The sequence below is a fragment of the Contarinia nasturtii genome, unplaced genomic scaffold (genome assembly GCF_009176525.2).
Source record: "Contarinia nasturtii isolate CC-2019 unplaced genomic scaffold, AAFC_CNas_1.1 Cnas_scaffold_285, whole genome shotgun sequence".
NCBI classification, from domain to species: domain Eukaryota; kingdom Metazoa; phylum Arthropoda; class Insecta; order Diptera; family Cecidomyiidae; genus Contarinia; species Contarinia nasturtii.
Genome location: NW_022197640.1, coordinates 5,379,555 through 5,403,069, shown reverse-complemented (window position 1 = coordinate 5,403,069; position 23,515 = coordinate 5,379,555). Strand labels below are relative to the sequence as shown.

The 23,515-nt window shown below is 32.6% G+C and overlaps 3 protein-coding genes and 1 non-coding gene across 10 annotated transcripts in view; 2 read left to right on the top strand and 2 right to left on the bottom strand.

Moving 5' to 3' along the window:
- Positions 1 to 17,934, top strand: part of LOC116337723 (neurexin-1) — a 50,118-nt gene extending 32,184 nt beyond the window's left edge. For 5 of the 7 annotated variants that reach the window (XM_031762527.1, XM_031762526.1, XM_031762530.1 and 2 more), the window contains 16 exons: positions 601 to 761; positions 1,025 to 1,051; positions 1,152 to 1,310; positions 1,379 to 1,531; positions 1,617 to 1,724; positions 1,869 to 2,253; positions 2,312 to 2,688; positions 2,775 to 2,895; positions 8,808 to 8,955; positions 9,028 to 9,785; positions 9,851 to 10,029; positions 10,104 to 10,275; positions 10,362 to 10,597; positions 11,921 to 12,209; positions 12,294 to 12,639; positions 12,707 to 17,934. In XM_031762527.1, coding sequence (XP_031618387.1) covers positions 601 to 761; positions 1,025 to 1,051; positions 1,152 to 1,310; positions 1,379 to 1,531; positions 1,617 to 1,724; positions 1,869 to 2,253; positions 2,312 to 2,688; positions 2,775 to 2,895; positions 8,808 to 8,955; positions 9,028 to 9,785; positions 9,851 to 10,029; positions 10,104 to 10,275; positions 10,362 to 10,597; positions 11,921 to 12,209; positions 12,294 to 12,639; positions 12,707 to 13,196 — 4,109 coding nt within the window. In that variant the 3' untranslated portion in view covers positions 13,197 to 17,934. The remainder of the gene's footprint in view (positions 1 to 600; positions 762 to 1,024; positions 1,052 to 1,151; positions 1,311 to 1,378; positions 1,532 to 1,616; positions 1,725 to 1,868; positions 2,254 to 2,311; positions 2,689 to 2,774; positions 2,896 to 8,807; positions 8,956 to 9,027; positions 9,786 to 9,850; positions 10,030 to 10,103; positions 10,276 to 10,361; positions 10,598 to 11,920; positions 12,210 to 12,293; positions 12,640 to 12,706) is intronic. The other 2 variants (XM_031762528.1, XM_031762531.1) reach the window with 2 other exon arrangements.
- A 1,856-nt stretch (positions 17,935 to 19,790) lies between these two features.
- Trnas-gcu lies at positions 19,791 to 19,899 on the bottom strand. Its single transcript has 2 exons — positions 19,863 to 19,899; positions 19,791 to 19,835 (listed from the first exon to the last, which is right to left on the bottom strand). It is a non-coding gene; the product is annotated as a tRNA-Ser (tRNA).
- An 820-nt stretch (positions 19,900 to 20,719) lies between these two features.
- LOC116337428 (beclin-1-like protein) lies at positions 20,720 to 22,626 on the top strand. The gene is made up of 4 exons (XM_031761994.1): positions 20,720 to 20,988; positions 21,134 to 21,214; positions 21,381 to 22,302; positions 22,379 to 22,626. The coding sequence occupies exons 1-4, from the start codon at positions 20,868 to 20,870 to the stop codon at positions 22,533 to 22,535; spliced, it is 1,281 nt and encodes a 426-aa protein (XP_031617854.1). The 5' UTR covers positions 20,720 to 20,867; the 3' UTR covers positions 22,536 to 22,626.
- On the bottom strand, positions 22,559 to 23,474 carry LOC116337429 (zinc finger CCHC-type and RNA-binding motif-containing protein 1-like). The gene is made up of 4 exons (XM_031761995.1): positions 23,329 to 23,474; positions 23,169 to 23,274; positions 22,833 to 23,087; positions 22,559 to 22,753 (listed from the first exon to the last, which is right to left on the bottom strand). The coding sequence occupies exons 1-4, from the start codon at positions 23,439 to 23,441 to the stop codon at positions 22,652 to 22,654; spliced, it is 576 nt and encodes a 191-aa protein (XP_031617855.1). The 5' UTR covers positions 23,442 to 23,474; the 3' UTR covers positions 22,559 to 22,651.
- Between the last annotated feature and the right edge of the window lie 41 nt (positions 23,475 to 23,515).

Below are 23,515 nucleotides of genomic sequence, written 5' to 3'. Positions count from 1 at the left end.
TGTTTGAGTACGGAATACACTAGGTGGCGCTTTCTATATTGGTTGAATCTTATAACATTGCAAGCATATAGCGATTCCAGACACTGGTTGTTATTCTGGTAAATAATCATTGATTTGAGAACAACAGTAAATTACAAGTTACACAACCGGAAGGAGTTCCGAAAATTTCAAAATACGATGCACTCTAATATGCATTGCAAGTGTACGATTGGAATTATTGTGTACGTATGATCAGTAATGGCAACACAAATCAATGATTTATATTCGGTTTCGAATTCAGTATTAGTGTCAATTTGATTACAATAATTGAAAGGTATCACCGTCAAATGACATACATCAAAACAATGCGTTCCGTGTAATTTCTGCTTCAAATTATTTAATTTAATTGTTATCTCTGGCCAAGTGCAAAATGTCCAAATCACATTAAAATTACAAGAATCTGTCCATAATTTAATAATCGGCTTTTAAAATGGATGATCAAGAAAAACATAAATTATTCGCGTGCATTGCAATTATTTCGGAAATGCCAACATTTATTAACACAATATATTTTACTTTTAATTCATGTTGGTCCTTTCATTTAACTAAATACAACAACAGGTCATGACACCGACTATTTGAATTTGGCACTTCGTGATGGTGGCGTATCGTTGACAATGGGTTTGGCAAATGGCAAACAGGAAATGCATATTAAACCGGCTCGAGTACGCTTTGATGATCATCAATGGCACAAGGTCACCGTTCATCGGCGCATTCAAGAGGTATGTTACCAATTCAATTGTACTGATTGTATGAAAGAGAGTAAAAATTATACATACAAACTTAACAACGAAATATGGAAGAGATGGGAACGGAAGAAGTCGTATAGATTCGTTAATTGATAGATATTCCAGTAATTGAATTTGAGTCTTCCTGAAAGACTTAAGTCGGATCTATTCTCTATCAATAAATCAATTCTCAATCTAATTGAAGACGATGCCTAATAAAATTAAATGGTTTCTTTTCCGTTTTCCTTTCCGAATAGATTTCTTCCATCACAAGCTTTTGTCGGGTGAGTTTATACACATAATGTTATACAAAAAAGGATGGTAAAATATACGTCAATTCAATTTTTTTATATTCGGTGTACATGCTGGTGCTTCATAAAATAGTTGGTGGCCGTTGTTGATGATGTATATACAGATCATTCGCATATTGCCGGAAAGTTTACGATGCTGTCATCGTCTCGAGTTTATGTCGGTGGTTCGGTGAATCCGAGAGCACTTTTGGGTGCACGAGTTCATAATAACTTTGTTGGTTGTTTAAGAAAGGTAAATTTCATGAAATCACACCGATGAAACTATTTCTTTAATGCATCACCACCCGCCCATTCCATTAGGTTGAATTCTCTGCCGACACACTACGGTTAAATTTAATTGACTTGGCCCGTACCGGTTCGAAGTTAATTCAAGTTGCCGGAAGAGTTGCATACAATTGTCCATCAGGCGATCCACAGGATCCAGTTACATTTACAACAAGAGACTCTCATTTGGTAACTTATTTATTTGAATATTTTTTCTAGTTTGTTACACTATAAATTGCAAAATTAACGACAACAAAAACATTTTCCACTTTAGATATTGCCGCCTTGGGAAACTGGCAAGCAAAGCATGATATCATTTAAATTTCGAACGAACGAACCCAACGGACTAATTTTGCTAACGGTAGCAGCCAAACCGGGAAATGTAAGTTTAAAGAGATGAACAAATCACTGCGACACAAAAAATAACTAGTGCCATTCGAAGTGTGACAACATTTTGATATGTTTTCGTTTTTTTTCCCTTCTACTTTTCAAATATTCGTTTTTGTTTCGTATGTTCTCAATGCAGTCGGATTTATTTGCTGTGGAATTGTTGAACGGTCACATTTATATTCATGTCGATCTTGGTTCTGGAGCCGTAAAGGTTCGTGCATCGAGACGACGTGTTGATGATGGTGTTTGGCATGAATTGATGTTGCGTCGAACAGGTCGCGAATGTAAAGTATCAATCGATGGACAATGGAATGATTTTCGAACTCCCAACGATGCCACGCAATTTGAATTAGATTCGCCCATTTATTTGGGCGGTCTTGGTTCATCATACAACAGCATTAATACACCGCCAGCTGTTTGGACGGCAACACTTAAACAAGGATTCATTGGTTGCCTTCGAGATTTAATGCTCACCGGCAAACCGATTGACATTGCTGCATTTGCTCGTCAACAGGATTCGGGTAAATAGATAAATGCATAAAACAAAAACAACAACAAAAAAAATGATTATGATTGTAGGCGCTGTGAAAGCTTCATGCCATGTGCAACAGGATCAATGTAGTGGAACGGTACCACCATGTCTCAACAGTGGTGTCTGCAATGAAGGATGGAATCGACCGATTTGTGATTGTTCTGCCACATCATTCACTGGGCCAACGTGTGGTAGAGATTCGGCAACGCTTGCATTCAACGGTAGCCAACATATGACGATTTGGGTTGGCGGTAGCCATGGAACACGTACACAAACTGAAGAGTTGGTACTACGTTTCAAAACCACGCGTCAAACTGGTTTACTTCTGGTAACAAGTGCCGATTCAAATTCACCAGATCGTTTGGAAATTTCACTCGTCGCCGGACGAGTTCGTGCCAGTGTTCGACTTGGTGAACGTGAAAAGGTAAACATCATTTAGTCATAAGCATAATAAATCAACTATAATAAATTATTTCTCTCCTTTTTTCTTGTCTTTCTTCTACAAAATAGAATCTTCTTGCTGGTCAAGGAGTATTGCACGATAACAATTGGCACACAATCCGCTTTTCACGTAAGGCATCAAATCTACGACTACAAGTTGACGGGAGTTCTCCCGTCAGGGGTACGTTATGTATGTATCAACAGCACTTTACTTGCCCTATTCGTGTCGTGACGTGTCGTTTTTAATTTTTGACATTTCATTAAAATAACAAAAAAAAAAAAATTCAAATGATAACGGAATGATTATCAACTCGTTCCGAAACGAAAAAATGATCATGAAACATTTTCGATTGTATCAAATCATTACTTTTGCTTTTAGTTTTTCGTTTGTTTCTGTTTTATTTTCATTTCGTTTACTGAACTATGGAAATCAAATCATATTTTTTTTCTCTCTTCCTCTACCAATCAATCTGTTCTAATTGGTTCCATCTAATTTATATTGAACAAATGTCAAATATTTCACTTCTTTCTTTCATTTCTCGGTTATTCTTTATTTTCTTTCGTTAGTTTCCATTTTCTAACTATAACAACAACGAAAAAAAAAACAAGAACAACAAAAAAGTTGCCAATTTCTTTTTTCCGAATTGCTGTGACAAGTTTTTTTTCCTCTTTTTCACTCGTTTTCTTATATTTATGTATTGAATTTCTAAATCAACAATTTTTTTCTATGTTTTACTGCTACTTGATCTGTTTGAGTTGTGTACAAACCAAAAACAAAGAAGAAAACCTATACATTTCATTTTGATTTTGTGAATATGGCCAATTTCTTATTATCTATCGTTTCCTTTTCTCTATCAAATTTTTCTCTCTGTATGTTTTTTGGGATTGGAATATTTTGATTTGTTTTTTTTTTCAATTTGTTTGACCAATCAAATCTAATCAATTGGAATATCTAAATTTTCCAAAATTTTTTATTCTAAGCGAGAAAAAAAACCAATGTGTTGTTTGTTGATTTCTGGTTTGGTTTTTTTTTATAGATTTTTGAAATTTGGGACCATCTTTAATTTAGTTAGTTAATTATACAAAATAAAAAACTGAGAGATAATTTAACGAATCTCATATTGCGAGAGAGAACTGGTTTTGCGCATATGCAAAATATGCGGTCTTTGTATTGATAGAATGCTTACATTGTTCTGAACGTAGACCAAACAAAAAGAATGTAGAAAAATATCTACCAAAATAATGTGTGCGCGTGGCATTAAAATTTTGAAACAAACCAAATGAAGAAAGAAAAAACGGTGCACACAATTGTTGTCTAAAAATTATCACGCGCTCGTGCACCGTTCTGCGTTCAGCGAGCATTCTTGCGAAAAAAAAACCACAATATAAATCGAAATCACATATTTTTGTTGTGATCGAAAATTAAAACGAAAACAAACAAACCAATTTGAAATCGCAACATACAATCAACCAATATAAAATAATTGCATTCGTTAAATTTTTTTTTGTAAATACAAAATATCATATTATTATCGATGTGTTCGAATTGATTAACGGAAAACTAATCAAACAATTGAGTATACAAAAAAGCATAAATTATAAACAAGCGAATAAGGCATTTGATAACTCCATCAATATTTTGCAACTGAATGATGATTGACATTTTGCAACAAAAACTTATAATAATAATACTTATAATAAACAAATATAATTTGCATTGATTCGGTATCCTATTGTTGAGCTTTGTATTGAACTGACTATTAATGACCATTATCCTATGTAATTTTTTGTGAACTTTATCATTTGATCCGCGATTTTCCTCATTCCACTCCCTTTATCGCACCTATATGGCTACTTTTAAATCACTTCAAATCTTTTTGGTTTCTTTTTTTTTTAAATTGTTCAAAAACTGAACACAAAAAAACAATCATTTTCCGTTTCTTTTCTTTTCATCTTAACGACACAAGCTGTTGAAAAACCATCGCACATGCAAAACATTTGATTTGATTTTTTTTATTGTTTTTTAATTGGTCTCAACTGCAATTTGTTTGGCGTTTTTGTTATGTAATTTTGTGACTGCACCAATTTCAAAGTAAATCAAGAACGAAATAAAAATTGAAAATATCTTTTAATAAAATACTTAGAAGTGAGCGTGTGTGCACTTGTGAAACTGCACCAATTGAAACACCTGATGAATTTTACACACGTACTCAATCGGCTTTGTAGCGTGTTTGATACTATGTATTGATCGTTTATGCACTGATTATTTTCAATCGGGCGCATTTACATTTCGAATATTTATGTAATTTGTTACAATTTTTTATTCACACACATATTTCTGTCACTATCTCTATGCCTCACTCACACATCAAACTACAAATAAATGGATGTATGTTTTTCCGTAGTAAAATAAATCAATAAAGTAACTTCAATTTATGTTCAGCTCAATGGTGAGTTTTGGAAAAGACACATGAAAATTGGTCGTCTTTGATCTATTGAAAAACCGCTCACAACTGGACGGTGGTTGTATATTTTCGTTTAGCTTTAATGTTGTCTATAATTGCCGAACTTGATATTGTTAAATAGCTGTGACATTGAAATGACGAATTATTGTGTTTTTTATGTTGTTATATTATTTTTGATTCGATCAGATCTCGATCGTTCGAGGCTGACACAGTAATTAACATACAAAAGAAGGAAAAACAAGGAAGAAGCGGCACAGTTAGATCAAATTTAATCAGTGAATAGATTGGGCTACAGCTATAGCAGTGCTATTTTCACAGCTCCTATTCATAGGTGCTATTTTTGAACAACGCATACGGACAGCGACTTTATGATACAATTTCAGACAAAAGACCACTTGATTTTTTTATGCAAAAAAATACTAAAATCAATAAGTCTATTGTTCTATTTACATTTTAAACATTTCGTTCGGAATTGTATCATAAAGTCGCTGTCCGTATGCGTTGTTCACAAATAGCACCTATGAATAGGAGCTGTGAAAATAGCACTGCTATAGCTCTAGCCCAATCTATTCACTGAATTTAATGCACACCACAGCACACAATTCACCATTAGTTTAGTTAAAGAAATATTTGCACCTCATGCACAATTAATACATTAAGTGTTCAAAGCGACACCACAAAATAATTGAAATCAATCGTCACGTAACGAAGACAGAAAGAATGACATGAATCATCGACTGGCTATCAATTGTTGATGAGCCGCTTACAACCGAAAACAAAAATATGAAACGCTTACAGGGTGCGACCTTTTGCACGAACGGCTTGCTCCAAAAACATCAACATTCGTTTAAAATAAATTGCTTCGCCTTCAGGTCATGCATTTCCAAATACAAAAATAAAAACCAACAATGAAAAGCATTTACAATTAATTTGGGTATGGCCGCTTTTTTTTATCAATAACACCGTGCTCTATGTCACATTTTTTCATCACAAACCACTTCGAACTTTGTATTCTCACCCTTCTTTATTTTACACATCATTTCCACTGATATTGCATCGCAACATATTATCCTCATTCAAAACATAACAATCAATTTTCATACAAACAATTTTTTTGACACATACATCATTATAATTTGTTTGGAATTTATTTATCATTTTATTTATGTTATCGCAACATATCTCCGAAATCAAAAATCTACCCGAAAAATAAATCAAAATACAATAGTCATACTCAAGCGAACGATGTAATTAACAAGAGATAACACGAACCCATACACAACCAACAACAACACCAACAAAAAAAATGTCAATGGAAAATATTTCTAATTGTCTATTCGTAATTGCTGTATGTACAAATAAGTTTTTATATCTAGTGTGTACAAAATATATCTATACGTAATAATCAAAATAATGATCAAATTATCAAATGCCTCATTCGTTGTAGTCGCCCGCCCAATATTATTATATAATAAATACGAATATAATCTATTCAATAACCAGAATTTAGTTGAATTTTGTATAGTGAGAGAGATATAATGCTAGTTTCTCTCCAAATATCATACGCTTTCGGTGGTTTTATTCTGATTTGTTTCGAAAACCGAATGGTGGAATGACATCCATCAAATGGATTATTTTTCAATGTTTTTTCTCATTTATGATTTTCAGTTTCCCAAACTTATACATACATCTTTTTGGTTTGTTTGAAATATTTCATCAAAAAAAAAAGAAAAAACAATTACCTCAGAAAATTTATCAATTTGTTCTCTTGGGTTTCTTTCCTCAATGACCCTTAAACATTTAAATAAAATCATTTATTTTTCCCCATTTCATTTTCATTTTTGTTTTGCCGTTTTCATTTTTACCAAACAATTTTCGTTTGATTTTTGATTTGGTTTTGCGTTTCATGTAATTGAACAAGCAAATTAGAAAACCATCTTCAACCTAGGAATAACCATTTTCCGACACATTCTCGCAAATAAAAACTGTAAAAATTCAACTAACCATTCAAAGCATCCGACCATCGAGTCAATTGATAAACTTAAAAAGACTTAAGTAGACAGCCGACACATTCAATTTCAAGTTGATATGATGCGCATTTTGCACCACATCACATCACCTTGATCTTTCTTATCGAAGATGGTTTTCTACTTTGTAATCGGAATTTATGAAATTTTTTTCAATGAAATCTAAAAAAAAAGATCTGAATGAAAATTCGAATGTCGAAAATTTAACTTAACGTAACACTCATAAAACGATACGAAAAAAGGATGAACGATGACGTTGAACGAACCCGAAACGAAAAAAAAAACTATTCGAAAAAAGGAGGAAATAAAAACGATCGAATGAAATTCAACGAGCGTCAGGGCGCTATTTTATTGCACCAAAATTGTTTTGCCTGAAAAAAAAATACTAATTTTAATTTTACTAAACAAAATTAATTTCCACCAAAATTAAATTTGTTTGATAAATGACATTCGATGATAAAGTTTACTTGGACTCCACTCGCTAACTCTCTCGGTGTTATTCAAATTTTATTGTCGATATTTTGATTTTTATCAATGCCAATCCAACAGTAAATTTTATTTCATAAATTTTAAAGGATTTAACGAACCCATTTAAGGTGGTAATTTATTGTTTGTGCCAACTTGCGCGGTTGAAGTAAACATTATCAACGAATGAAACAAGCCATATCTGTAATTCAAAAGCAAAATTTTAGAGTGATTGTTTACAAATTGATTTGATCCGATTAGTTTTTGTGTTTCAAATGTTTTCAATTTATGATTTTTGTTCAATTGTTTTTGTCAAGAGAACACCAAAATATCAATCTGGAGCAAAATCAAATTTTTTTCTTTATGTTTTTGTCTTGGTTTCGATTGAAACGTTTCATATATATTTTTTTTATGTTAAACAAAGAAAAAACTGAATAGCTTATAGAATCCCGCCCTGTAAAATATGGTATTTTGTCTAGATTTCGAAAAACGAACATTTGTTTAAACGACATATTTATTTTGTTTAGTTGTTTTACTGATTTCTTGTTTGATTTGTTTCGTTTTATTTTGTCTCTTTCTCTCTTACTTGTCTATGAAACTGGATTCGTCTGTCTCTTTCATTTTTTTCTATTAAAACTCTCGATCCCTCTTATATCCTGTTTTTTTTTTGTTTGTCTTGAATCATTACTAGAAAAAACGCACGTGGCCATCAATTGCAAGGCATTGGATTTAAAATTTCGCTCTCGCCGAAATGTCTCATTTTTTGAATGAAGAAAAAAAAAACGTAACATCAACTCCGTTGCTGATTGTTTTTTTTTTTCTCTTTATCATTTGCATTGCAATTGTGTGGCACTCTTTTTTATTAACCGTAGACATTTTGGCTTTTGAACTTTTCTCTAATAAAATTGCAACCGAATGCGTAGCGTAGCATAGCATTAGTTGGTAGTGAATGTAGGAAATTAGCTTGTCACACTCACACACACAAGTCTCACGTTTTCTTTCCGAACAACAATTCACGAAATAGCATGATCAAAATGCAATCAGATCAGAATATGATCGACCACACAAAATCGTATCGACGAACAACGTTTTACTTATTTCGTTTTGCATGCATTTCTTTTTTCTCGATTGATTCTCTTCAACAGCCGAAACGATATTGGGGCGACACAGTACCATGGAAATTCGTTCAATTCATTTGGGTGGCATGTTCCATGCAGAAGAAGAAATTCAAATGACATCAACAATGGCGAATTTTATTGGGCATATACAAGGCTTTGTATATAATGGAAATCGGTATGAATGACTTTTACAATGTCCAAAACTAAAGTTCTTACTCATTTTTTGTTTTTGCGTGTACATTTGTAGATACATTGATATTGTGAAATCACTTGGTTCCGAATTGTCGGCACTTCCATTGACCACATTCAAATTGAATGCACGCTTCGTAACGCCAACACTATCAACACCATACCATGCAGCAACATTCCGTTCAAAGCATTCATATGTCGGTTTGGCCATGCTGAAGGCCTATTCAAATGTATTCATCGATTTTCGATTTAAAACACTCGAAGCAAACGGTTTATTGTTTTATAATGGTGGCCGACGAAATGATTTCATTGCTATTGAACTTGTAAATGGTCATGTACACTATATTTTTGATTTGGGCGATGGTCCAATAACGCTACGCGACAAATCTCGCATTCATATGAATGACAATCGATGGCATGTGGTTAGCATTCGACGGCCAGGACCAAAAACACATACGCTCATTGTTGACGATACAATTGAAGTGTATAATACACCTGGCAACAATATGCACATGGAATTGGAAGGTATTATGTATGTTGGTGGCGTATTCAAAGATATGTATACGAAATTACCATCGGCAATTATGTCACGAAATGGTTTCGAGGGATGTTTAGCGTCGATTGATTTTGCTGATATTTCACCAAGTCTGACCGAAGATGCCGTTGTACCCAGTTCGTTGGTTGTCAACGGTTGTGAAGGTCCAACGAAATGCAGTCAAAATGCTTGCGCCAATCGTGGCGTTTGTGTTCAACAATGGAACGCTTATGCTTGCGAATGCGATATGACCACATATTCAGGACCCACATGCTATGACGGTAAGGAGATTGATTCGAACAAATATAAACCGATTTTATGTGTGACTTTTCAATTTATTTAACAGAATCGGTTGCTTATGAATTTGGCGCTAACAAAGGAATGATCCAATACATGTATCCGGCTGGAAAGCAACCAGATACCGAAGAGGATTCAATTGCTCTTGGATTTATAACCACAAAATCGGATGCAGTCTTATTGAGAATAGAAAGCGCCACCACTCAAGATTACATGGAATTGGAAATTGTAATAGATAAAATAAATTAACACAATCGCACACTGTTTTACAAGCATTTTCATATCATTTGTGCTCCACACAGGTTGAGGGAAACATTTTTATGGTGTACAATATTGGATCACATGATCTTCCGCTTGGTGAAATTGGTACTAAGGTAAATGATAATGTCTATCATATCGTGCGATTCCAACGATTTGGTGGCAATGCAACACTACAACTTGACGATTACAATGTTCAAACTGTTCATCCCCAAGGTAATTGCTTTGAGTCTTGAAAGAAAAACAAAAAAAAAAAAAATAAAGAAAACAAACAACTAAAATGTGACACTATTTGTAAACAGGTCATCAATCAACCGTTTTCAATTCGATGGCGATGATTCAAGTTGGCGGGAAAATAACGCGTAACGGTCGTTTTCGTATCGAACGGCCATTTGTTGGTGTGGTCTCCGGTCTCTCTGTAAATCGATTGCGAGTACTAGATTTGGCAGCCGAACGAGATCCACATGTGACTGTTCGCGGAGATGTTCAATTGGTAACTGGAGTATTAGATAGAAATGATCTTCAAAGAATGCAGCAGGTTAGGAATTTTCAACGAGCTACACCAAAAAAAAACAACCACAAAAACCATTCCAAAAAACGTATTTTACCTATATTTTCTGTTTTTGTTGATCATTGCGTTGCATCAAACAGAAAATAACTACGCAAACAAACGAAATGTTGCAATTTTGAGCTATTTTGACTCATTTACGCAGCATTTGCTTGCAAAAATGTCGTCCGTTGTTTTGCTTGATATTTTCTAACTTCTCAAAATTTCTTCATCAGTGTCAACATTCGACATTTTAACAAATATATATTGTTTTGATTTTATTATGTGGATATTTCATGCGATGCCTTTCATTCATATGACAATTTTAAACGTTCCACCTCAACATCGGATAACTATAGTAATAATTTAAAATTTACATGTCGTTTTGTTTGACACTAAGTATTTTACTATATCGACTCCTCTATTTCTAAACATCAGAGCTTGCCAATGTATATATTTTATTTATGAAGATAAAAAAAACAACCCTACCAATCTCTTTCTCTATTTCGAAAATTCTGTAAATATTATTTGCATGATAATCATCAGCAATTTGTTATCATCTGTTGGACGAGAAAGATGAACAAAAATTGTAATGTAGAAATGATCGTCACTTTTGTGTCGTGATACGGGTGATAACAAACATTTCTCTATATCCAAATTTGAAATGGTAACAAACCAGCTGCAATCCGAGCAAGTGTCAGTAAAAAAAATCTAGACGTATTTATTATGTGTGTTTATGAATATTTAAATGTTTTCTTTTTTTATTCGAATATTACACTGAGACACAAAAAATAAGAAAAACTCAAATTCGCATGATAGATTCCCAGTGGCGAGAATGGCTTGTCTGTGTATAAATGTGATGAAAAAAAAAACAGAAAATAAAATCAAGACATTGACTGCCATTCTTGTCCATCTGTCTAATAACAGAATATACATACAATCAAATTCATTAAAAACACGAACATAAAACACTATTGAACACCCTTTCTTTCAATTCACTTTTTATTGATATCGATTTATTTTGTCATTCGTTCACCATTTAATCCCGTGGCCTTTAACACCGGTTACATTGTCACGAATTCTGTTCAATTCAATTTGAAACATTTTATAAAAAATGCATGAGTTTTGGTTTGTAATTTTTTTTCCACTCGCATCATTGATTTTTTATTTCAATAAACATTTATTTTCCTTTTGTACGTTTTGATATTGCACGCATATGGTTCATTTACTACTACTAGATTAGATTGGAATTTTTCGTTGTTTTTACCCTGTAATTGCCGGAAAATAAAAAAAAATATTATCAATTTATTTTAGACCCCTGCAAGTAGTTATCCAGGCGTGGTTGATGACCTAATATTTTCGGGAGCTGGTTCGGGTTGCCGTGGCGATGATGAGGACGAATGTACACCACCATTTGAATCGGGTAGCGGTGATGATTTAATCACTCCAGTTTATGTCCCACCAACGAAAAATCCAACGACACCGCACAAGACCGAAGAGACTAGCGTTAAAGAAGCATGCGACGATGAAGACTGTATTCATGGTTCGGGTGACTCTGGCAGTGTTACCGAATCGTTTACACCGACAACATCTAAAGGCACAGGTTTGCTTTTTGTGCTTCGAAACAATAAAAAAAATTGATTTTTAAATTGATTTTTTTTTCTTAATTTTTTTTTTTCAAATGCAGAAATAACAGATCGCAAATCATCATCATCATCATCATCGTCGTCGTCGTCATCAGCGTCATCAGGAACAACGAAATCATTGGATGATTTAAGTACAACAAATCGTGATACAAATACATTTGGTACAACACCCGAAATTGGAACGACAAATTACGGCACAAGCACAACATCGGGCAGTTCAACACAAAGTCAATCAACTCCGGCTGTAACTCGATCCGAAACTACATGGCCATCATCGACAAGTACACATTTGACGACCGTACCAATTCCAGAAACAACACATTTGCATAAAACAACCTCAACCAAAATGGATAATAACATTGATGATCACACAAGAGTAGATTATCGGTAAATTAAAGCGAAAAAATGTTAAATATCTGGTGAATTAAAAACAAAAAAACATTTTTTTTTGTAGTGAACGTAGCGATAGACCATCGTGGACGCCGAATCAGTTTGATTCAAAACCAACCGAACCAGAACCACCATATTTTCCACAGCCACAACCGACCCCATACACTCCAGGTGGTCCGCAGCGAAAAACTCCACATGGCGGTCGAATTGGTTCAGAGGCTGAAGAACGAGCAGCAATGATTATCGGTATAGTAGCTGGCGCATTAATTGCCGTTGTATTGGTTATATTATTGTTGATTTGGTTAAAATCAAACGGCGATCGAAATTATAAGGCCGATCCAGATATGCGAGCTTCCTACGGCCAAGGAGCGAATGCCGCATTACTTGGCAATAATTCATGTACGAATGGATCAAGACACCCAGTAAACGGTTCAAATGTACCATTGAATGGTTCATTGCGTTTGAATGGTAATGATAAAGCACAAGTGCCAGGTTTGGTTCCGCAAAAACCAAAGAAACGAGATTCAAAAGATATCAAAGAATGGTATGTGTAAATGGTTTCGCAAAAAAAAAACAGAATAATAAAAAAAAAAACACAATGTTACAGCCACAAAATAAGAAGAAAAAATCAATAAATAAATAAACGAATTTCACATAGAATCATAAAAATCAGCTCTCAATAGATGGCCAGACAGTTCATACTGCCAAACAAGAACAACAACAGAAATTTAAAAAAAAAATCTCATAAAAAATCTGTTCAATTTAAACAAATTTTACTTGAACACAATTGTCCAATTGACAATTTGAGCTTTATTCACTTAAAATGAACTGAAATACATGTAAAACGAATATTTAAACCATTATGAATTAAATGATTTTTTTTGTTCGATAAAAATGGTATAAATTGAAGCGATTAATTGTTATAAAGATTCAAAATTTAGGGAAAAAAAGAAGAAGGTGCTAAATGTTTAGAAAAGATAAGCAAACGAATGAAAAATAGAACGCATGATGAAAAAAATTATTAATTGTCATGGTAATATGTCAACGGAAAACGAACGAAAAAAAGAAGTAAATGTAAGGCACGCTAACATAGCACATACTCAATTCAAGTAATATCCACCAAAAATGCCCACTTATAACTAGAATGTTCAATATACTCTTCACAGCGGTAATAAGAGCCTTGGTAAATAATTTTTTTTTTTTTTCAAATACTGGACGACATCCAATTGAATGTTCGTCATCACGTAAAACAATTTGAAAAATTGTGGATATTTAAAGAAAAAGAATCATTTATTATGGGACTTAGCTGCCGTGTCAAAGTGCATATTGGCGCCACTACTTATAACAATCAATCTCAGATCCCCAGAAAAACACGACATTTTTCAGGATTATAAGAGTAATACCCAAATTTATATAAGTAGTGACTTAATACACCAGCTGAAAAAAGAAACTGAAATGTACCGAGCATAAAAATGAAAGGAAAAAGGTCAAGTGAATTTATAGTTGATGTTCCCTTGATTATGTGGATTGATTTCATATGTAATCACATCTCTCTCTCCAGCTAAAGAGAGACATAAATACACAAATACGATAACAATAAAACATGTGCAAAATGAACTCAATCATGTTAGCTGTCTTAATTTCCATTTCAATGTGTAACGAAATCGCCCCAAAATCCTTTTATGTGTACAATTAAAATATGTGTATAATTGAACATAAATCCAAAACAAAAACCATTAGTGACAAGGAACCTAGCGTAAATTTGTTTAGATAAAACTACAATATAAAAATCCGAATAAAAAGATACGGTAGATTTATTTAAGAAATTTTGTGCAACAAAAATCACACAAAAACACACACACACGAAAAAAGACAAAATTGTATAACAGGTTTGTGGAATGGGCACATGCACTCATCAAATGCACAGTTGCTGTGAGAATGAGATGCGATACATGAAAAAACGAAATTCTCTACTCAGTTACTTCATCTCTATGTACTCTTTCAAATCAATCGCAAAATACTTCAAAATACGATATTTAACGATTATTAAACAAAAAAAAAAACATCCCCACGCTTTTTCTTCACATGCACACACCATTTTCAAGTACAAAAAAAAACAATCCAATTCATTCGGAATTTTAAGATCAGAACGTAATCACAAGAACATTTAACTGAATTAAATTTAAAACAAACAAAAAAAAACTCCTCGTCTGTTATCCACGAATACACAAACAAAAGAAAACTTACTAACAATATACATAACAATTGAACAACAATTAAAATCGAATTGCACCCAATATTTCTAGCAATATTTCAAAGCCTTCTGAATAAATACAAATTTTAACAAGCAAACGTTTCTATTTCAAATTTTAAACAAATGTTTACATTTTTCAACATTTTTTCCTGTTCAAAAACCAATTCATCAACACAATTACACACAACTGAGAAAGAAAGAAAGAAAAAAACCAAAATATTCGAACGAGTTGAATGGCCGACCGAATTCGTTACTTAAAATTTATGTTTTAAATTCATTTTCGTTTGTTCTCCGTATGGAATTTGAATCTAGCTACAGAATGTACTGTGCCGAAAATATAAAGAGTCCATGATTAGGAAAATAATGTAGCAAAATGATATGTAGAGATAGAGAAAATGTTGAACGTATTTTGAAGTCGCATCAAAGATGGAAACCAGCAACTAAGGCAAATAAACGTTAACAAAACCCTTGTCAAAGACGAAAGAAAGAGACAATATCAGTAGTAAGATAATTTACTCCTAGAAATGCTCAAACCAAAACATTTTTTTTTTAGTAGTGACACGAGAGAAAGAGCAAAACTAATCCTCGAGTATTTAGAAGAGACACACACAATTGCAACGCGTTTTGAAAAGTGCTTTCGCTAATTTATAGTTTTGTTTTTTATTCGATAGAGATTTTTGTTCACACATTCGTTTCATCAATCATCCTTCATACATGCGCCCACTTGCTTTTTTTCCCCATTCACACCGATTTTGCTGTGTAATTGGGTGAACGTAGATCCATTGCTGACATCACCATTAAAACTGATCACCGCCAGTTAATTCATTAATCATTTTGTTTTTTGTACAAACCATTTAGTTGAGTATATAAGAGCAATAACAAAAACGAATGATCATAGACACAAACAAAAAATCACCCAAAAATGAGTTTGTTCAGTTTTTTCTGTTGTTTGTATTATTATTATTTCCTCATATAGGAAAACACATACAGGAAACCAACTCCAAAACGTAGTGTAATTGAAATCGTAAATGTAAACATATCAGAACACGGAATACAGAGATTGCACCAAAATTTTGATAACTTTCAAAGTTTTACCTCATCTTACTTTCGATGCAAATTTGAAAAATAAAAACCACAACAACATAGCTTTTTCCAAATATTTGGTTTTTTTTCCACTTTGAAACATATACAATTTATCACGATATTGATATGTAGTAAATCAACGTGAAAACGCTAGTTCGACGAGAATATTTTGAAATTCCGCCTTTTCCTAATTCTTCTTTGAAAAACCATTATTTTCAGAACAATTTTCGATTTTCCTCTTCACGTTAGATCATCAATTAATAAAAAGAAAAAATTCACAAACAGCAAACGAATAGATTTATGAATGATAGCTGCATCAAAATTAAAACGAACAAACTATTCATCATTAATCGACATTTCAACAGAGAAAAAAGCGATATTTATTCAATTTTATCTCTAAATTTGTCATATTTTTATTTCAAATCGGTTGAACTTTCCGAAATAATTAAAGACTGGTGTGCTTCAAATGATATATCCAATTCTAAAGTTGTCAACACATCTAAACAATATCGATTTTTATTCAATTCAATGTTTTTCGTTTCCATTTTCTCGATATTGTTCATATCAATGTTCTGATACAATTTAACTTTAACTATTATTTGTAATATGATATATGTTATAAACGCGCAGTGTTTTTAGAAAAATGGTCATAATGTTCGATGAAAAAAAACGAGTCGGTGCTGCTTGTATTGAGGCTGTCGAGATGAATTGATGAGAGAGTGCAAACGAATCGACTCCAATTAAATTCCATGAAAAATGTAAGAGAAACACATTGAAAATAAATAAACAAATCGTTTCGTCCAACTTGTTTGCTATATATAAATGGCACGAACCTATGCTAAGAATGAAAAGCCTCATGTAATCTAATAATATCAATTAAAAACTTCATATAATATGTGACATTCATTGACACTCACTCTCTCTCCAACGACATACACACGAGAGATGAAAAAAAAAAAAAACATTATTTAGCTAAAGACGAACAATTAACAGAAATCAGTATATAAGCAAAAGTTCTGAATTCGAGTAGAGCAAATAAATATGAAGAAAAGTAAAAGAGAGTATGTAAAACTGCACCAAAAAAAAATCATATATATATATAATTAAGGGATAGTACACTTTGTTTGGACTGATATTTTATTTATAATAAATGAGATTAATTTTTAATAAAAATGTGAGAAAGCTGATTGAATGTATCCATCTCTTGTATGGAGAATTCTTTCAAGTAAAAAAAAGGAGAAAGTTCAACAGCAATTGGCGCAAAAAGACGAAACATTCAAAACAAAAACAAAAATGATTAAACATAATCACACGCAAAACACTCATTTAGTACTTGTAACAATTATACAAATAATTTGTGAAATGAAATGGCAACCGATGGCAACAGATATGAATGGCAAAATAACATGCATCATTATACATTGGAATTAAAATAAAATAAAAAGAGTGTAAAATGTTATCTAGGATATAAAATTAATTATTTAACGAAAACTAAAAATATAAAACACAAACTACATGCGAACACAAAATGATTGGGCAAAAATATATAAGCAAATAAATACTTTAACTAGGAAAATTCCACGATGAAACCCAACTATAAACTTATGTACACTCGATACATGCTATTCGCAAAAAAAAACGATTCATTTATTGATATTCAAAATTCCCCGCTACATAGACACTCAGACACACATGCGAACACAAACATCCAACATGATAAAAACAAAGTTAAAATGAATTAAATTTAGGAAATGGTTATTATTATGCATATAATTCAATGTTTTTTGTTTTTACCATTAAAACTGAATGTTAAAGCAAAATCTAAATAATTAAATTGTATTCATAAGACATCGCTCTATCTCTTACACATCGACACACACAAAGAACACAAACAAATACACATACAAATCTTCAACTAAATAAATTGTCGTTGTGCGATCATTTATTCTTTAAAATGAGCGTTGAATTATTATTATTATTTTTTTTCCCTCCTTTCTAATAATTCTATCCCGATCATCTTTTTTCCTTCTCTCTGTTATGAAATCATGCAATTGTTACTTCGTTCCATTTAAATCGAATTAAAATGAAAAACCACAAAAAATTATTGAATAAAAAAAAATTGACAAAAAAAAAATCTTAAACTGATATTGCTATTGCGCGCGTCAAAACACACACACATATACCAGGAATACAAAAATTGTAGGGCAAATGAATGTTATGTTATTAAATGTAAAAGCAAATCGCATATTATTATGGAAAATGGAAGTATATGACACACGCAAGAATAAATGATGTGAATTCGATTGAAAACTGACAACAAAAAATCATAATAAATGATGTGAAAAAAAAATAAATGGTCTTACGAACGTAAGACGAACTTTTCCGCACTGTTTAACCGCAGTACACCACAAACGTTTCTTATTTTAAGCAATGGAATCATTTTTCAATGACATTCAAAAAAATATGTCTGACGTTAATTTTGCCATAGAAATTATTTTTGAAACACTTTCCATAACTAATGTCACAAAAAATTTGGATTTTTGTATGGGAGCCATGTCTGTATGCTACCTTAATGGTGTGAAACTTTGCACAGGTTGTTTTTTCACAAAAAAATAACATTCGGAGGGTTTGGAGAAATTTCAACCAAAATTAAGAGTACCTCCCATGCGAAATATTCGTTTTTGAGCCAAAAACTGAAAATGTTGTATGGGAGGTACCCCTAATTTTGATTGAAATCTCTTCAAACTTTCAGAATGTTATTTTTTTGTGTAAAAAATAGTCTGTGCAAAGTTTCACGTCATTAAAGTAGCATACAGGCATGGCTCCCATACAAAAATGCAATTTTTTTGTGATTTTTTTAAGGAAACTGTATCAATAATTGATTGTATCTCAAAACTAACCTCGGATTCGGTTTTCTCGTGCCAAAAAAACCCCCAATACATATTTTTGAGTGTTTAAGTCTACATTAAGTATGACTTTTGGACGAAAATTGGACTCTTTTTCATAGGTATCACTACAGGCATGAAATTTTTTTCCATCGTCGCTCAAAAGCTAATGATTTCTATTCCACGGGGCCCCCAATCATCCTGTAAAGTCAGATTTTGAATTAAGTTTCTACTATGAGCGCAATCTTGCTAACAAATTTTGCGTACGACGTACAACGTACGACGTACAACGTACGACGTACAACGTACGACGTACAACGTACGACGTACAACGTACGACGTACAGATTAACATAAACAATGCTCAAAACGGCCTAATTCGGGTTCTCTGACCTCAGAAACGTCCAGAAAACATGTTTCTGAAGTTTTCAAAATTTTGACCGATTACAATACTTTTCACCTTACACTATGTGTGCGGAAAAGTAAAAACAGAAAAAAACACACACACAAAAAAAAGATCAGTCATCATAGACTTTTTTTGGGAATTTATCCATAATCTTTTTATTTTAAAATTATATTTCAAGAAAAATAATTCAAATAAAAGTCGAATAAGCCATACAACAAATTGAAAATATTTTTGTCTTTTATTTCTTCATATTTTCGCATTTACAAATCAAACAGGTTTTTATTTTGAGTAGAATTTGGCAAATATTGTGTATAAATGAAGAAGTTACAAACTGTTATAAAAAATTAGAAAAAATATCGACCGGGGCAGGGTTCAAATATCCATTTTTTTACACCCACATATTACATAGTATTTTTTTCCGTATATTTTTTATAAATGCTTATATTGAAAGAAATGCTTATGTTTAATTTGAATAAAACGTACTTTCGAATGTCGAATCTATAAGAGAATAAAAAAAATATCGACAAGGATGAGATTCGAACTCACGCGGGCAGAGCCCAATGGATCCCTGCTTTGACTGTTATACACAACGTTAGCAGTCCATCGCCTTAACCACTCGGCCACCTTGTCATATGTCTATTCTACGGCGTTTCGTCTTCTATATTTTGTTACGCTCACTCATTGACGCTTTTTTTCACTGAGAACGAACGAATTCGTGAGTGGATATGCATACCGGTCAAAATAGTAACCCATCACAATGGGTTTTTAAAAGACGTTAGAATAACATACACTTGTATCAATATTTCTTTCGAAATGCTTCTTTTAGAGAGAAATGTAGCCAAAAATGTGCAATAGCAAAAAGAATTTGTCTTGCGACAAAAAGAGGTATAATTTTAACCTATTTTATGGGTCAATCAACTTAACATACATTATCAGTACTTATTATCAGAAAAATTCTTAAGCATTTTAACATTAACAAAATTGTAGAACATCACTTTTAGCCGAAAAAGATTAATTTATACCAAAGTCGTCTCATTACTACATCAAGAAATACGCATTCGCTTAAGAAATTGTATTTCATATTCAACTTGAACAAATAACAATGTTCAACGTCATCGGAAAATGTACGAAGAATTCAGGCACAAATCGACGGATTTATAAATTATTATATGACTTTCAAAGAAATGATTGACATTTGCTTTCAATTTAATCAAGTTTTCGGTCGCATTCACGTAAATTAATCGAGATAAAAAAAATGTTTTAAAGCGATCGATCTGAGCACAACATTCGTATGTCTGAGCATAAAATGTATTGGATATATAGTGTGAGTGAGTGAACATACTCACAACATTTCGTTTTCGTTTTTAACGCATATTTACAAACAACGTCATTCGTATTGACATTGAAACAACTGTCAAAATAGAAAAAAACGCTCAAATCACCATAACAATTCATTAGGCTTTTGTTTTCAAACAAAATGACAACATTTTAATCGTTTGACTGTATTTACAAATAGACATTTATTTATTTTCTTTTATATTAGTTAATTGATTTAAGTTATTGAAGAAAAACGAAAATCCAAATCTACGTGAGGAAAAATGGATGAAGATATATCTTCAAAAGTGAACATAGCATTTACTTGTTTAACATGTTTAACGCCTGTGATTTTGGACGAGTCCTATCGTAACATGGACGACTATGCCAAAAAAGGACTTAACCGTAAGTATCCATAATTTCATTTCATATTGAGAGTAAACTTGAAAAATATTTTTTTGGTTATAGAAAAAATTTAAAACAATCGTTTGATCTTGTATCAGCATAATTTCTGATTTAAATTAAAAAAAATCTATTTTTTATATTATAGTTCCAATCTACGATAAAAATAAAGATTATTTGATGCCACAATTTCGTTTGACTGATTCTGGTTTCACATTAATATCAAATGGTAAAGAGAATCTCATTTCAAAGGGGCAATTGCTGGACATTATTGTTGTTGTGGCTATTGCTTTGCAATTTTTTCATTATATGTTTCCGATTATTTTTCGATTATTCTCCGATTACTTATCGATTATTTTAAATTTTATTCTTTTCTTTTGTGATTCTCCCCTTAGGTAAAGAGAATCAAAGTCTCGGTACAACACTTAAGGCTCGTGCAAATCTCTTTGATTCGCTACAATCGAATTCGGAAATCGATCATCCGTTGTGCGATGAATGTACTGATACCATGCATGAATTAATGTGCCAACAAATAAAAGTGGCTGAAGGAGAGTGGAACGACTACAATAACTATCTACAGAAACTCGAGCAAACTGATAACTCACCGGCTATCGAACAGCTTAAGAAAGAATTGAACGATTTGGAAATGGAAGAAAAGCGTTTGATTGATGAATTGGAGAAGATAAAACAGGAAGAAGTATCAGTGAAAGAAACATATAAAGTAGAGAAAGAAGAGAACGAAAAACTCCTCGTTGATGAGGAAAAGTATCGTAAGGAATATTCAAAGACACGACGTGAATTAATGCACTCCGAAGACGAATATCACAGTCTCAAATGTCAAGTTGCGTACGCAAATGACGAATTGAAAAAGTTGAAGCAAACAAATGTATTCAATATGACGTTTCACATTTGGCATTCGGGTCATTTTGGAACAATCAATACATTCCGATTGGGTCGATTGCCATCGGCTCCCGTTGATTGGTCGGAGATAAATGCCGCATGGGGACAAACAGCACTATTACTATCAGCATTGGCACGTAAAGTGAATTTAACATTCGAACGATATCGATTGGTTCCGTACGGTAATCATTCGTATATTGAAGTGTTGGAAAATGGAAAAGAGTTGCCACTGTATGGAACGGGAGGCTTTCGATTTTTCTGGGATACAAAATTTGATGCAGCCATGGTGGCATTCCTAGACTGTTTAGCACAATTCAAAGACGAAGTGGAAAAGGGTGACAAAGACTTTTGCCTACCGTATCGCATCGACAAAGGCAAAATCGAAGACACATCAACTGGCAGTTCCTATTCGATCAAGTAAGAAGAAACTATACATCGACTTCCGTTTGATTTGTAAATAATCAGTTTCGTTTTTCTCTCTCTTTAATTTCAGAATTCAATTCAACTCAGAAGAGCAATGGACGAAGGCGTTAAAGTTTCTATTGACCAATTTAAAATGGGGTCTCGCATGGGTTTCATCACAATTCACTGATGAACCAATAACACTATCAGATCTGAGCGAAAGTGCTGTATCAGCATCGAATATTTAATAATTTTAATATTTTCTATATTCTAATAATATAAATATTTTTGTTAATTACAAATCTTATTCTTTATTAAATCATTGAAATTATTAGTAAATTGAGAGTTTTATGATAAATATGAATTACTCGACTATTTCCTCTTCGTCGCTGAAATATGTACTTGGTTTGAACTTCTTCCTCTTGTGAACTGTGATCGATGTGACTTCGTTATGTGTTGTGGTCTCCTACAAAGAATTCCATTCGATAATTAGATTATTCAAAATAAACATTTGAAATAAAAAAATATGAAGTTGTATGTTTAACCTCTTCAATGCATGGGGTTCCATTGACATCATTGTTGCCAGTATTTTCTGTGGCTATTGGTTTGCATTTTTGGATACGCTTCTTTTGTTTAGGTTCGCGATTACCAAGCACATTAACTGGACACTTATAGCTTAGATGTCCATGCTCACCGCACTCATAACAGCTCTGTTTATCAGGATATACTCGTTTGGCATCAAACTCGGTTGTCCGGCCATTATCTTTGGCTATGCTAACTTTGATTGTGCGACCGAACATCTGAAAGAAATTTTAAATCGCTCAATACACGAACTAATTCATAACATTTCAATTGATTTAAATAAAATCATGTTTTTCTACCTGTGTGTTGTCGAGTTCGAGACAAGTTTTAGCATCGGCTGCATTCAGAAACTGAATAAAAGCAACACCCTTACTTTTGCGTTGTTGATTTTTCATTACAGTCACCCTACGAAAGTGTCAAATTAATAAATGAAACTCTTGAACTTGTTCGTGTACTTACTTGACAATTTTTCCATATTTACTAAATATTTTATGTATATCATTGTTAGTTAATGAAAATGAAAAATTTGATACATAAACTGTACTTTTTACTGGATCATGTACGACACTCATTTTTAAATCATTTGGCAGCAGCAACGAAAATAACAATAACCACAATTACAAAAACCCTACGTCAAAATAATATT

Coding starts and splice junctions, on each gene's coding strand:
- LOC116337428 (XM_031761994.1), top strand. CDS start 20,868: ATGGATGAAGATATATCTTCAAAAGTGAACATAGCATTTACTTGTTTA. Junction 20,989..21,133: donor TGCCAAAAAAGGACTTAACC/GTAAGTATCCAT, acceptor TTTATATTATAG/TTCCAATCTACGATAAAAAT. Junction 21,215..21,380: donor TTTCACATTAATATCAAATG/GTAAAGAGAATC, acceptor TTCTCCCCTTAG/GTAAAGAGAATCAAAGTCTC.
- LOC116337429 (XM_031761995.1), bottom strand. CDS start 23,441: ATGAGTGTCGTACATGATCCAGTAAAAAGTACAGTTTATGTATCAAAT. Junction 23,275..23,328: donor AAATATGGAAAAATTGTCAA/GTAAGTACACGA, acceptor ACACTTTCGTAG/GGTGACTGTAATGAAAAATC. Junction 22,754..22,832: donor GAACCCCATGCATTGAAGAG/GTTAAACATACA, acceptor AATTCTTTGTAG/GAGACCACAACACATAACGA.